The sequence below is a fragment of the Myodes glareolus genome, chromosome 10 (genome assembly GCF_982192425.1).
Source record: "Myodes glareolus chromosome 10, mMyoGla1.1, whole genome shotgun sequence".
NCBI classification, from domain to species: Eukaryota; Metazoa; Chordata; class Mammalia; order Rodentia; family Cricetidae; genus Myodes; species Myodes glareolus.
This window is the reverse complement of record NC_142035.1, coordinates 5,175,939-5,190,606: the sequence shown is the minus strand read 5'-3', so window position 1 is coordinate 5,190,606 and position 14,668 is coordinate 5,175,939. Positions and strand designations below refer to the sequence as shown.

At 47.5% G+C, this 14,668-nt stretch overlaps 1 protein-coding gene across 3 annotated transcripts in view; it reads left to right on the top strand.

The window, feature by feature from the left end:
* The window catches only part of Vapb (VAMP associated protein B and C), a 41,252-nt gene continuing 26,584 nt past the window's right edge, over positions 1–14,668 (top strand). The window contains exons 1-2 of one of the 3 annotated variants that reach the window (XM_048441243.3): positions 7–157; positions 954–1,438. In XM_048441243.3, coding sequence (XP_048297200.1) covers positions 1,369–1,438 — 70 coding nt within the window. In that variant the 5' untranslated portion in view covers positions 7–157; positions 954–1,368. Of the gene's footprint in view, positions 158–953; positions 1,439–4,099; positions 4,196–14,668 lie in introns of all 3 variants that reach the window. The other 2 variants (XM_085696936.2, XM_048441244.3) reach the window with 2 other exon arrangements.

Here is a 14,668-nt window from a genome sequence, read left to right as displayed (position 1 = left end):
GTAAGCTCGCCGGGTACCGCGGCCTCGCCCTCCGCCCCTGCGCCCCGCCGCCCAGGCCGCCGCCCCCCGCCCGCGCCGCCGCCCCCGACGGGGAGGACCATGGCGAAGGTGGAGCAGGTCCTGAGCCTCGAGCCACAGCATGAGCTCAAGTTCCGAGGTAAGCGGGCAGCCGGCCCGGGAGCTGTCACTCAGCGCCCGGCGCCGGAAGGGACGCGCCCTGAGGGCAGGACACTGTCCACCGGAGACCCCGCATGCACCAGGCGCCTAATGCATGCATGTGGAGTCAGTGCATGGAGTCCGCCTGAGTCCCCTTCTCGTCCTCTCCCCCTCCCCCGGGGCAGCCAACAACAGCCCAGGAGTCCCGTGTACACTTTCTGGGTAGTTCATACACTTTCTGTATACATTTGTGTGTAAAGGTTCACTTTACACATGTAAGCATGCACACGTGAATAAAAAGGTGCACATTATACAACTATATGCACAGAATATGCATGTTATAGTGTGTATACATACATTTACGTATATATGTGTACACATACATACACACGTGTTTATATATGTGTATATGTACACTCACCAAGTTTAAGGGTCATGAGGCAACAGGGGCCATGTCTGGCCCGTCCCTACCCTCTTGGTATGTTTTGAGCCACCATAGTGGGCACTGGAGGCCTATAAAGCTCACCACACCAGTGAGCAAGATGGTGGCAGACGGTGGTAAGCGCTCTGAAGGAAAGAGTGAAGCTAGACTCTACGGAGGTGGACTTTAGGTTGGCTGGTGTGATCGCCCAGTATCCCCGTATGTAGCCTACAGCAGGTGCTCACGGTTGGGGTGCTGGAGAGTCACCCGTTTCTCCACCGTTGGGAAGCAGTGTCCGGCTCTTACCCGGTTGGCACATAAGGACATTTGAATTCTGGTTTCAGAAGTTTGACACCTTTAGCCGTTGTGCCCACAGACTCCCGGGAAACGCTTCAGAGCTGCGGCTGTTTACTGAGTCATCACTGCACGAGGAAGCAGAGGCCGTCCAGTTAAGCCCAAAACAACTTCAGGAAGCCTAACACTGGCCCAGCAGTTATGGCGCTTGCTACCAAGGCTGACGACTTGAATTCAATTTCTGAGACCCACGTTATGCAAGGGGAGAACTGACTCCCGCAAGTTGTACAAACACACAGACAACGTACACGAAAAATTTTAAAATAAAAATATCCCGTTAATGTGGATTCTAGTTGCCAGAAGCCCCCCTCTTACCAGGATCACCTGGTGCTGGTGAGGGGTGGTGTCGTTTGGTAGCAGCTTTTTGGAATTTGGTGTCATGTGATTCTCCCTGTGGCTATGCAGCAGTGAGCTGCAGCCTCCAGTTATGACCGTCAATGCCTCCGTGTGTTTGGATCCTGTCATCGCTACAAGGCGTCCATCTCCGTGTGGTGTGTGTGCACACATGTAAGGTCATTAACATGTGTGCTTACTTATTTTATTTTGCCTTTATTTATTCTCTGTGGGGGCATGTGTGCCGCAGTGAACGTGTAGCGGTCACCAGACAGTTCGCAGGAGCCATTTCTCTGCCCTTTACGTGGGTGTCAGGGATTGAATTTTGAGCTCCAGTTTTGTACAGCCAGTGCTTTGATCTACTGGGCCCTCCCGCGTAGTTCAGGCTTGACCTTGAAATGGCCCCAGGCTTGACCTTGAGGTGGCCCTCCTGCTGGGATTACCAGCTTCACAAATATTTGACTAATAGATTATTATAAAACGGGCTTTGTGCTAGCTGGTTCCATCGACTTCTGGGCCGATGTAAGTCTGGAGCACGCTGAGGTCAGCTGTGATGTTCAGAAAGGTGAGGTAGATTGAATGCATTCTTACTTAAACACATTTTCAACTTCGGGGATGTCAGGCTCTAACTTCATTGAGGGACCTCTTTGACTTTCTGTGGTGGTCTCTGGGTTCCGTGGAAGAGACTGAAAGCCAAGTAGCCAAAGTGGGTACGGTAAGTCATTGGCTTCCCTGGGGTTGCCCGGAGTTCTTCATTCAGGAGCCCAGCTCTGCCTCCCCTAACTCGGCTCATTGGTCCAGGAAAATTCCAAGTCTGGTTGGTTGTGTTCGCCTGTTCTTCCTTGGCTTCACTCACCCACCCTTTCCACCCTGGGAAAGAAGGGACAGATGAGATGGTCCAGATGGGAGAGCATGGTGGGACAGTGCAGCCTGGAGCATGGGGAGTGTCACTGAAGCTGGTTACAAAGGTTCAGTAACAACATGGTGGGAGTGGGTGGGGGTGTTCTAGATGTGGCCGGTGGTTGCATAGAGATCCAAAAACTGGGGTGCTTGCTTCTTGGGAATGGCGTGGTTAGGAGGTGTGGCACAGAATGAAAGGCCAGGATTGGCTAGTCTGCAGGAGTCGGGCTTGCACACTCACCAGGTTGAGACTGTGTGATGACTTGTTGGGCCTCCCTTGGGTTGAGCCTTGAAGCCCCAAGCGCCCCTACCACATCCTCTGGTATGTGATCCGGAAAGGAGACAGTCATGTTCCCCTTCTTTCAGTTGCCTGTGTGTGACCTTGGACTGCTACCTTACTCCTCTTGCCCTTGAATTGATGGCTGTGCTAAGAAGGTGACACCTCTTCAGCCAACACCACTAGTTGCCAGGGAGATGGTCCAGAAGTTTGGTGTCCGAATGTCCTCACTCTGGAAGCATCCAGGGATGCGTGGGGTTCCGACAGGCTTTGTGAGCATCATCCGTGCGGTGTTAGCACAGAGCCCTTGTCTCTTAGAGATGAAGTCTTACTTACTGTGCCCTTCAGGCAGATCTGGAGTGAGCGGATGTTCTGCCTTAGCTCCCTGGTGCTGGGATTGTGGGTGGTGCCAGCTGGGGTATTTAGTTTCTTGGTTAGTTTGCTTTAAGCTGGGTGTTGAGACAATAAAATGAGAGGCCCAGTGGTTAGCTCCTTGTGTTAAGGGTGAGAACCTTCCCTTAACACTTAACTGGTATCCTTCGTGTTGTTGAGAATAAGGACTCTGGTTTCTGCAGTTCCTCTTACTAGATTACACTTGCGAGCTAATCAAAGCCCTTGTTTTCTGGGGATCCTCAGACTTTTACTGCAGTTGAAGATGATAGTGTGGTATTTAGTATTTGCATTGTCTCGGGGATTTTGTGTGGTATGTTAAATTTAAATACGTTATAGGCTGTACATGATGACACACACCGATAATCCAAGTACCCTGGAAGCTAAGGCAGGGAGATTGCAGATTCAAGATCAAGTTGGACGACGTCTCTAGAAAACATATAAACAAAATAAAACCAAACCTAAAAAGGGTGGGAGTGTGATGTCAGTCAGTGGTATAAAACCCTTTGGTTTGATTCCCAGAACCACACAATATACATGTATACATGTATACATACATATGTGCACATACATGTACATACATATATGCATATGCACACATGCATGTAAATGGAGATTTCTTTTTTTGTCCTGGCCCGTCCCTCTGCCACTTCTAAATAATCACTCAGAGGCTTAATATTAATTATAAACTGCTTAGCCTATAGTTCAGGCTTATTACTAACTAGCTCTTGCATTTAAATTAGCCCATTTCTATTAATCTATACATTGCCACGTGGCTTTTACCAGTCTGCTGGCATCTTGCTTCTTGAGCAGTTGGCTCATATTTCCCTCGACTCTGTCCTTCTTTCTCCCTGTATTTTCAATTTGGCGTTTCCACCTAGCATTGTTCTTTCTGCCTTGCTATAGACCAAAGAAACTCCTTCATTAACCATTGGAAATAAAACTTACAGCATATAGAAGGTTATCTCATAGCACACACACACATTACACACACACACACATATGTGCATATGCACACACATGGGCATATACACACAGATTCCTATAGTTCTGTGGATCATGTTGCACTGCCCTGCATTCAACAGTCAGAGGAGACAGGAGGATGGGAAGACGTGGGGTGTGTAGGGTTTTCCAAGACCCCTGATTTTTATGAAGTCTGCAGATGCTTCTTCAGGCCAGGGCAGCTCCTAAGAGAGTGAAAGGCTTCAGAGGCCTGTGGAAGGAGTGTTCTCTTTGTGGTCTACCTTTCTCCCTGCCCGACCTTCCAGGGCCTGCTGCTACTTACATCCCCCTGGGAGCTCTGACGTGTCTGCGTCCATCCTCTCAAGGCTGTTTGTCTTTCCTGTCCCATCAGATCTCCTCTGGTAAGTGGTGTCTTGTGTATTTGGGTCATTGTCCAGGAGTCAAGCCTCCCCCGCCCTTTTATATTTGTAGTGGTAGCTGGGAATGACTGCTAAGTACCTCACTGGCATGAGGCACCGGCTGGTTGTGGATTCGACTCCTCCTTGCCTGGTTCTGCCACTAAGCTGGAGGCCTCTGAGAAGTTAGTAGCAACAGCGTTTGTGACTTGGGTACTTGAGCATTCCAAACTTGTGGATAGACACTGTCTTTTAGTTTAGTTTTGTTTTGTTTTTGTTTTGTTTTGTTTTTTTGTTTTTCGAGACAGGGTTTCTCTGTGGCTTTGGCGCCTGTCCTGGAACTAGCTCTTGTAGACCAGGCTGGCCTCGAACTCACAGAGATCCGCCTGCCTCTGCCTCCCGAGTGTTGGGATTAAAGGCGTGTGCCACCACCACCCGGCTATAGACACTGTCTTTTGTGTGGAGAGAACAGATTCAGGTCGTCAGGTTGTTGTGTGATACAAGATGGGTGAAATTGAAAACAGGCTCCCATGCAGTGGATCCCGTCTGCTGTGGCCTCAGACTGTGCTGCACAGTGCAATGTAACATGAGGGCCGGCTTGTTGGGGTTTCTGTCCCGCCTGGTACCCTACAGCCAGCAAACCAAAAAGAAAATCACACACAGGACTCCATAAGGTTATAAACTGATTGGCCCATTAGGTCAGGCTCCTTATTAGTCCTTGTAACTTATGTTACCCCATTATCTTTATCTATTTTAGCCACATGGGCTCAGTACCTTTCTCAGTGTGACAGCTTACATGTTGCCTCTTCGGTGGTCTGTGCAGGAGTGGCGAGAGAGCTTCCTGTGTCCCAGAAAACTCCCAGTCTCTTTGCTCCACCCCTACTTCCTGTCTGGCTTTCCTGCCTATACTGCCTGCCTGGCCAATCAGTGTTTTATTAAAATATGGTTGACAGAATACAGACAATTCTCCCGCACCATTTCCCTCTTTTTTTTTTTTAAACAAAGAAAAATACCCATAGTCCATTTGTTGGGAATGTGGGCGTAGTATTTCAGGCTACTTCCTACTGGTTGGGGGCGCTGATGATCTTATGGGGACCTAAAGAAAATTTAGAGTTATAATCAAGTCCTGACTGAAGTATCCTGGGAGTCTTGATCATCGCAGGCTGCAGTCTTGAATCAGTTCTGGATGTAGAACTCTGTCATCTGGGCCACCTGTTTCTGTCGGAGATTTCTCAGGTGGTCTCCCTTGGTCAAAGATGATTTTTCTTAACTCTGAATAAATCCATAGCCTCTCATTTTCTGTGGAAACAAAAGCAGAATCTCTTCTCGAAAGTAACATACCTTTTGACTTCAGTTTTGAAGCCAAGGTATTTTCAAAATACCTATCTTGGGTTAGTTCAGCAGCATTTATAAACAAAAGTCTTTTAGCAACTGTTGCTCCTTCCTCAGCATTCAAACAATCCAAAGAGAGCATAATAGCATACAGTATCAAGATTCTCTGTATATTTTCCATCTTTATGATGGCTTTATTTTAACCTCTATTTCTTTTATTTTTATTTTTACTTTTTGAGACTGGTTCTCTGTATATCTTTGTCCTGGAATAACTCTGTAGACCAGGCTGTCCTTGAACTCAGAGATCTGCCTGTCTCTACCTCTCCAGTGCTGGGATTAAAGGTGTTTGCTACCACACCTTGAACTCACAGAGATCTGTCTGTCTCTGCCTCCCAGGCATTGGGATTAAAGGTGTGTACTACCACACCTTGAAGTCACAGAGGTCAATCTCTACCTCTGTCCCTTGAAGTCACAGAGGTCAATATGCCTCTGCCTCCCAGACATTGGGATTAAAGGTGTGTACCACCACACCCTATTTCTCCCTTTCTTTATTTTTTATTTTTAATGACTTTAACCTTTTAGCCTGCATATATTTTTAACACACTGTAAACCATTTAGAGGTTTTCTTCATCTTTGAATCTCTCTTTACTGTTTATCTCTCTTTTTCTGACCACATGAGCCTTTAATTTACTAAGCAATATGGAGAGCAGTGGCTTTGACGGCTAGATCCAACCCACTCCCCAGCTCTCCAGTCTCATAGCTGAGATACCAGCCAGAGCTGTGTTCACTGCCACAACTCTATGGCGTTTCAAGGTCCTTGCCAGCAAGCTGCAGCATTCTGCTCACAGACCACACTCAGTCGGACTGCCTGTCCCAGTCCGAAAGAGTCAGAGTTTGCCCTGGCAGGACAGCCCAGATAGCCGACATTTTAAAACAGCACAGCTTTTCTCCTGCTACAGCTGAAAACTGAAAAGAATGCGTTCAGCTTGTCATCAACAACATTTAAGTGTTTTGTGACAGGACCTCTTTAAAGTGCTGCAAAGTTTTGTAGCTAAAACTGAGTCAGGAAGCCTCTCTCAGATGAGAGCGCTTGCTTGCCTCTAGCAAGCAAAGTAGACCTGAGAAATTGCTGCTACCAAGAAAACATGCTTTACTCTATTCGATCCCAAGCTTTCTCAAGCTTTGTGTGGATTCAGTTATCCACGTCTGGGCGTCATATGTAACATGAGGGCCGGCTTGTTGGGGTTTCTGTCCCGCCTGGTACCCTACAGCCGGCAAACCAAAAAGAAAATCACACACAGGACTCCATAAGGTTATAAACTGATTGGCCCATTAGGTCAGGCTCCTTATTAGTCCTTGTAACTTATGTTACCCCATTATCTTTATCTATTTTAGCCACATGGGCTCAGTACCTTTCTCAGTGTGACAGCTTACATGTTGCCTCTTCGGTGGTCTGTGCAGGAGTGGCGAGAGAGCTTCCTGTGTCCCAGAAAACTCCCAGTCTCTTTGCTCCACCCCTACTTCCTGTCTGGCTTTCCTGCCTATACTGCCTGCCTGGCCAATCAGTGTTTTATTAAAATATGGTTGACAGAATACAGACAATTCTCCCGCACCAGTGCAACAAAATGTCAGCAGCCTGGTAAAGGCTTTCTGATGGCCGTGTGGTTTAAATCCATCCTGAGTAGATCATCTTCATGTGTTCAATTATTAATCAGTTTGCTCATCAAAAAAGCTAGTGGCATTAAGTTTACTAGGCTCGAGTCAAACTTAAATCTTCATTGATAGTACTGTTTATTTGTGAAACCTTATCCCTCGGAGAAAAAGTGTGAACTAGAAGGTAACTTTCTCTTCTCTGCTTCTTTTTATTAAAATCATTTGGCAGTCCTTGGCCTTGCACTTGGAAGGCCAGGCAGCATCTCCGTGAGGACTTGTGGCGGGCAGCCTGGTAATTCCCTAATAACTTTTCATCCGCATGTTGATTTATCGAAGTAATTAGTCTGAACTGATGCTTATTAAGAGACGACTCCTAAGCGGCATTAACACCATCTTTTATTTATTACTCTTAGATGGTGTCTCTCTTCCAAAAAGATGGATTTTGCGCCTGCAGTCTTAGGCTAAGTAGTTGAAAATTAGGGGCGGAGCAAGGGAGTATGTCCCTTGGTAGGCACTCAGGTGCCACGGAGAGTGTCAGAACAGAGACTGGACTTCTAAGGTGAAGACTGCTTCATCTGTCCCTTCCCTTGGTAAAAATCTTGCCATCTGAAGATGACCCTGTCCAGGAGAAGCAGTGCTGTCAGCAAGATGACAGAAGATGAACACAGAGTGCGAGTTCCATTAGTCAGGATGAGCTTGCCTTGGAGTCTTTCATAAAATAAAAGCCTTGAATTGTGCTAAAACAAAGTTGCATTATGGTTTTCAGCAGCTCCCTCGTTTTCTGTCATTTCAGGCCCTTTCAGGCCATTGTCAGTACATCACACCCTGATGGCTTTGGCCCTTGTTCACCAGTTCTTTGAAGCCCTTACCTAGGGACCTGGGCAGCCACCTCAGAAACAAGAGTGGCTCGGGAAGCCGAGCTCTGGAAGCAGAGCCACTGAAGTTGACAGTCATTCCAAGATTATCTTAAAAAAAAAATGGTGTGGTAATAAAATACTTCCTGAAATTTCCATTTTCTTCAAAATGCTAAGTGCACCTTTTAAAGAGAAGCTGTTATTGACTGGGAACGCCCTCACGGGTGCTTCCGGACACCCCCCTTGAAAGGGGTGTCTGGAGTCAGTGCTGCTGATAAAATATATACTCTCACAAGAAAATGTTTGTTATTTATAGAAAATATTAAGAGTAAATATCCACTATTTAAAATTGATTGTCTCATATGAAATTTAAAGGGATATTTAAAATGTATCCCCCACCCTTGGTACTTCAAGCAGGCTTGGTTCTGCAGAGAGAGGTGACAGGTTTACAGCCATGTTGAAGTGCGAATGACCAGCAGGGTGATTTCCTCCTTTCATCTTGAAGGTCCTAGCACTTTTTAATTTTTATGTACGAAGACTAGCCTGCTTGCCTTCACTGGGTAGATAGTCTGGACTAATCCGCTCGAGAAAGGTGTAGTCCATGAAGTCCATGTCCTTTGAGTACTGATGGGGGCATTTTGGGCACAAGTTTATCCCACCTGCATTCTGAATCACAGCAGGAACTCCACCCAGAGTTTCAAGGTGACTCCAGCAGTGGCTGGTGACCTGTCTGCCCTCAGATGTCCAACAAGGGAAGAGACCAGGGTAATCTAATGTCATTTCATCTTCTGACCCTTAGGCTCTAAGGAAGTTGGTAGCTTTCTTGTGATCTCTCAGGTTCTGTGGCATTCTATAGCTCTGCCTCCCCAGAAGCAAGCTGTGGTTCCGCCCACTTCTTGGGTGGCTCAGCAGAGTTCATGCGCGGTAGAGGTTGCCTCAGCTTGCAGAGACTGGCGAAGTGTGAATCAGGAGAGGTGAGTGTGTACCCAGAAAACATTTTAGGACTAAATATTCCTTCCAGGTGCTGCACAGCCCTTTCTTGGCTGAGCCGTGAGCTTTCTGTCCTGTGTGCTAGCCTTGGGCAGAGAAGCTGGGCAGGGTGAGTCGCCTTGTAGCTAGTGACATCTCTCCTATGGGTAGAGGGCAACTTAAGGTTCTGTTTGAGGTGTGTCCTGGGTGGATGAAAGCATGTGGCGAGTCCAGGGAAGCTTGAGATGCACCCCGTCGTGTCACATGTATAGTGGGTGTTTAACCCCTGTCGTGGTGTTTGGGTGTTCCTTCCTCTGTACCATTCATGCCCTGGGTTGATTCTCCCTGCCCTCCTCTCTGCCTGCTAGCTCATGGAGTAGCAGTCACATTTACATGGTCAAGCAGCCTAGAGAGGCTGTGACTGCCATGGGCCCCCTCCATCTTGTTCTGTTTGTGGTGGGCTTGCTTTCCTCTGGCAGACTATGGCCTCCTAACAGTCTGAGACCTGTCTTTTTGTCCACATTGGTACAGCTTCCAGAAATGCAGATCTGGCCCATGGCCAGGAGGATAGAGATTAGATCCTTCAGCAGGGAGATAGATGCCCAGCTGTCACTCCCTCTGACTAGTGTTGTCTCCCTCTCCAGCCTTTGTTCTTCTTGGCCACAGGACTTTTGCACACACCACCTTCCTTCCTCAACACTCCTTCCTCCTCAGTTCTGAGGCTCTATAACTGCTTCGCTGCTCCACGGTCCCCTTGCAGACTCTAAAGCACCAGACTATACAAGTCACCACGTGTTTTCCTTGATGTTCATGTCAGAGTCAGCTGCCTCTCTCCTCCCCGAGCCTCCTGCTATGTGCAGCCCAGTGACTGGACACAGTGTTTTCAGGAAAGCCCGGGACTTCTCCCTACGTCAAGGGCACAAGATGCCCCCTCACCAACACATGTACTTCCTGCTCATTAGTTAGCTTCCTGGTTCTTCCCCTGGCCTCTCCTGTCCTCTCTCCTGTCTCCTCCATCTTTGTCCCAGAGGCACCTGTGGCATGGTCTTCCCTGAAGAGAGCCTTCCTCCCCCATCCTCACTTAGCTAATCTTCCTTCACGCCAGCTGCGGATACAGTTGAGTCTGAGATGCAGCTTCGTGTCTTCTCTTTGCCTCTGCGTTCCTGTCTTTACTACTCTGAGAACCTCCTCCATCATCAGGTTTCTCTCTGTGATGCCTGACCTGTCCTTGATTTTTCTCGTGCTTGCTGGCCTCTTCCTGGTCTTTTACTGGTACCTCTATTTCCATTTATCAGGATTCTGGCTTTAGGCTTCCCTTGTCCTGCCTTTCTTGTGTTACCCATTAATAATACCTTCAGCTCTTTCTACACAATATCCTGCCTGCTATGCATCTCCAGGAGGCCCTTTGGCTCTTTTGGCTGGCTAGACCTCCTGCCAACCTCGTTGTCATGGAAACCTTATACTTAACTTGTTCCACCTTTCCTCAGTGATTTACCCTCTCACCCTTGAACGTATTCCTGTGTCTTGGGAGTGTCCTTTGTCCAGCTAGGCAAACATCATTTATTTCCCTTCTTCTTGTTCTCACACCTGTGAAGCCATTTAAATCATTAACTCTCTAGCCTGCTAACTGCACACACCCTGCAGGATTGATGCGGTAGCATGCCCCCGCCCCACCTGCCTCTGTCATATTTTGAACTGTTGTGTATACAGTCAGTGGACTTTCATTTTTCTAGTGCTGGGAATCAACTCAGGACCTCATGCTTGTTAGGCAGGTCCTCTACCACTGAGCTGCATACCTAGCCCTTTGCTGTGGGGGAAGGGTGACTTTATTTTGAGACAAGAGTGTCACTAAGCTGCCCAGGCAGGTCTGAACTTCCTACCCTCCTACCTCAGCCTTCTTGGTTGCCTGTCATTACCTGCCTGAGCTAACAGAAAATTCTTCTTAAATGAAATGTGACCTTGGGACTTCTCTGTTTTAAAAACATTTCTTGGCTCCCTCAAACTTGCTTTGCCTACCAGCTGTGATAGGAGAATAATGTAAGCTAGTTTGAAGAGCTTACTGTAGGCCTTAAGGCTATTATAATAGACTCAGGCTTGGGCCACAAGAGCAGAGGAGATACATACATCATGTTGGTCTCAGTTGCAGACATTATTCTTTGTTCCAGGTAAGCCCTGGAATGGCCCTTCAGTGTGCCTGGGTGGGTCCTGGAGTGATCCCCCTATGTGTTTTCTGTCTCCAGTCTTCTGGGTGAACCCTGGAGTGATCCCCCTGTGTGCTTACTGTCTCCAGTCTTCTGGGTGAACCCTGGAATGATCCCCCGTGTGCTTACTGTCTCCAGTCTTCTGGGTGGGAGGCAGTTGTGCTTATCTCTCTCACCTGAGAGTCTAGAGCCTGCACCATTGTTAGTCATTTCCTGCTGCCTGCAATGTGCCTCTGCACATTGAGGGAGGAAAAACTGGGAATCCTTAGAGTTTATCTTCCAACGAGGTGGAAGTAATGTTGAATGAAGATAGACGTGAGTTAAAGGGTTTGGGAACAGCTCTTTTTATTTATATGTTTCACTTATTTTTAGTCATGTGTTTTATTTTAAAAATTAAAAAATGTGTTTTATTTTTACATTTTAAAATATTTAAAAGATTTTGTGGTTCTGGGGATGCAATTTGGGGCCATTTCTATGCATGTGCCCTTGCCTTGAGCTGGATTCTGACCCCTGGGCTCCAATTTAGATAGGGCATTGGGGGAGCCACTTTACTGAGGTTGGTTACACGTGACCTGAGAGGTTGAATGTATACAACTGATGTGTAAATATGAGCCATTTGTGGGAAGAACATTCTAGACTCTGGGAATGACAAGTGCAAGGCAGGTGACAATGAGTACCTGAGGTCAAGGGCAGCAGCCTTGTGCCTTGAGTGATAGCGAGGCAAGATGAGCTCGTAAGGGCACAGACAGGGAGACTACCTGAGAGTTGGGATTGTGCTGTGGTGGAAATGAGGAGGGCTTTTAAACATTTGTTATTAAAATGGTCTGGCTGATGTATCTGGTAATTTGGACTACACATGGGAACCCCATGACTCTTGTGGTGATCTAGGCTTCTGAACAAGAAAGACAGGTATGGTGGACCAGAGTAGCAACAATGAGAGAAAGATGAGAGGTACTTGGGTTCTGACTGTCTTGAGGGTGGAGCCCCAGGATCTGCTGACAACTAAATAGGGAAGCTAAGAGCCGACTTGGCAGAGGGGCAGCGTGGGCATAGTGGGTCTCAGGCAGGTTGGGTAGGTGTGGCAAGTGCAAATGTAAGGAAATATGCCAGGAGAGATGGGAAATGGTTAGTGGGCCTGGAAACCTGGAAGCTAGGGCTGGGCTGTAGACATCCCTGTAGAAGTCAGCTCGTTATGGTGAAGTAGAAAGGAGTACTCCCTGGCTGTAGGGATTCCCCATGCCTTCTAAAATAGCGGGTATTTGAGCAGAGCCTTGAAGAATGAGCTTGCCTCCCAAAGCAGGGATGGTATTTCCATCAGAATCTCCTCTCACGGGAATAGCTGCGTAGGGTCTTCAGTGGCAGGGAAACCAGACTACAGTCTACCCTAAGCCACCAACTATTTGCAGCCCTTCTTAACAGTGGTGAGATGAGCAGAGACACAGAGGCCACCCATGTCCTCCATGAGCTGTGTCTGTACCAAAGAGGGGGCCACATGGGGGAGTCCTGTAACTGAGGTTAATACTGCTGTGAAACATTATTTGCATTGCAGTAGCTGCAACCCAGAGAAGTAGGGGCCCCTGCCTTGGCGTCACTCCTGCCCCTGTGCTGGGTGCCCCTCAGCTGGCTCCTCTGTGTACATAGACTGTCTTTATGGAAAATGGCTTGCTCTCTATAGTCACTCTGATCGTGGATTTTGGTCTTTTAGGTAGAGAAAGCTTGTAGGATGTTTGTTAGTTGATGTGGTAAAGATTGTGGATTGGAACATTTGGTTTCTAAGCTCTCTTTGGGATAGGTATATAAAATTCTGCTTGCATCGGCTCTGCCCTTCTGGATGTCGTAAGGAAGTGTAAAGGGCTGTGCTGTACATGGGCAGCGAGCTTTACATGGAAGAAAACCCAGAATATCACAGGGAGGTTCTGTGTGTGTGTCATTTGTAGCCAAGGCTGGCTTGGAACTCATAGCATTATCCTGCTTCAGCCTCCCAAGTGCTGTGATTACCGGGGTGACCTACCACATCCTCTGAGCAGCGTCCTGTTTGGTAAGTGATGGAGTTTCCTGATCTGAAAACAACTTCTGTCACAGCTGAGTTACTGAGACCAGTGCTGGGCTGAGCATATTCTAAGCTGTAACTTTGATTTGTATAAATTATATAACTGACAGCTCATGGATTAGGACAGTGCCCACGGTATTCTGGGCAAGAGCCAGTTTGCAGAGCTGTGTACAGTCTTCCCTGTTATTCTGGGTGTCACTGTGTAGCCCAGGCTGGCCTCAGACTCACAAGAGGTCCACCTGCTTCTGCCTCCCAAGTGTTGGGATTAAAGGTGTGTGCTATCATGTCTGGCTACAGGAGCTTTCTTTATGTAGAAACAGAAATAGCCACATAGTTGAATAAGCGCCAGACATAGCATAGGGGCACCAACCTTAATTTAAACCTTTCTGTAATGAGATAGATGAAACTTAATGAGTAATTTAGGTCTGTTTTTGCTCCCTGTCTGCCAGCCTATACTTCCTGCTTTTCCTTACTCACCGGAGTTTAGTATGGTCTCTTTCCATGTTCTCTGTATCAACGAGCTGTGAGTCAGGTGCCCTTTGTGCTTTTCAGACACAGCAGTTGCAATACAGATCCAGTTCATCCTTTCCCATCGCTGTGTCATATCCCTTCAGAGAAATGTGGTGCATATTGTACACACGAGAACCCTCCTATAGTCCAAAGCCTTGGCGCTGCTTTGTTTCCTGGGCTGTCCTTCGTGCATAGCATCCCATGTTTTCTAGGTGCCTTCTTGAGACTGATCTCAGGCCTGTCCTTGTTGACAGAGGTTTCTGTCTTGCTCGGTTCTGCAACCATTCAGCCCCAAAGAAACACACAAAGGGCTACATTAATCATAAACTGGTTGGCCTATTAGCTCAGGCTTCTTATTAACTCATTCTTACATCTTAAATTAGCCCGTAATTCTTGTCTATACTAGCCACGTGGCTTAGTACCTTCATCAGTGAGGCGTTCTCATCCTGCTTGCTCTGTGTCTGGGTGATGACTACAGACTGCATCTTTTCTCTTCTCAGAATTCTTCTGTTCTCGTCGCCCTGCCTCTACTTCCTGCCTGGTTGCCCTGCCTATACTTCTTGCCTGGCTACTGGCCAATCAGCGTTTTATTAAAATACAAGTGACAGGGTATAGACCATTTATTGTCCCACAGCATGCCTTAGCATCTTTGGTCATTGGATTCTTAAGCTAGGAGAGTGCTCGTAGACTCCAGTTTTCCCACCTGTGGAGGACTCCTTGACAGGCAGTTTAAGGGACTCAGAAGCTAGGAATCAGTGAGCTGCCAGTAGGGGGTTGTCATCTTCTGCCAAGCTGGCCCTTGGCCTCTTTGATGTCGCTGTCAGTGACAGCCCTGGGTGTTGATTCCTCGGCTGTAATAATGGGTGTGATGTTTCTCCGCAGCCACCTGTCTCATGAGGATGTTGGAGAG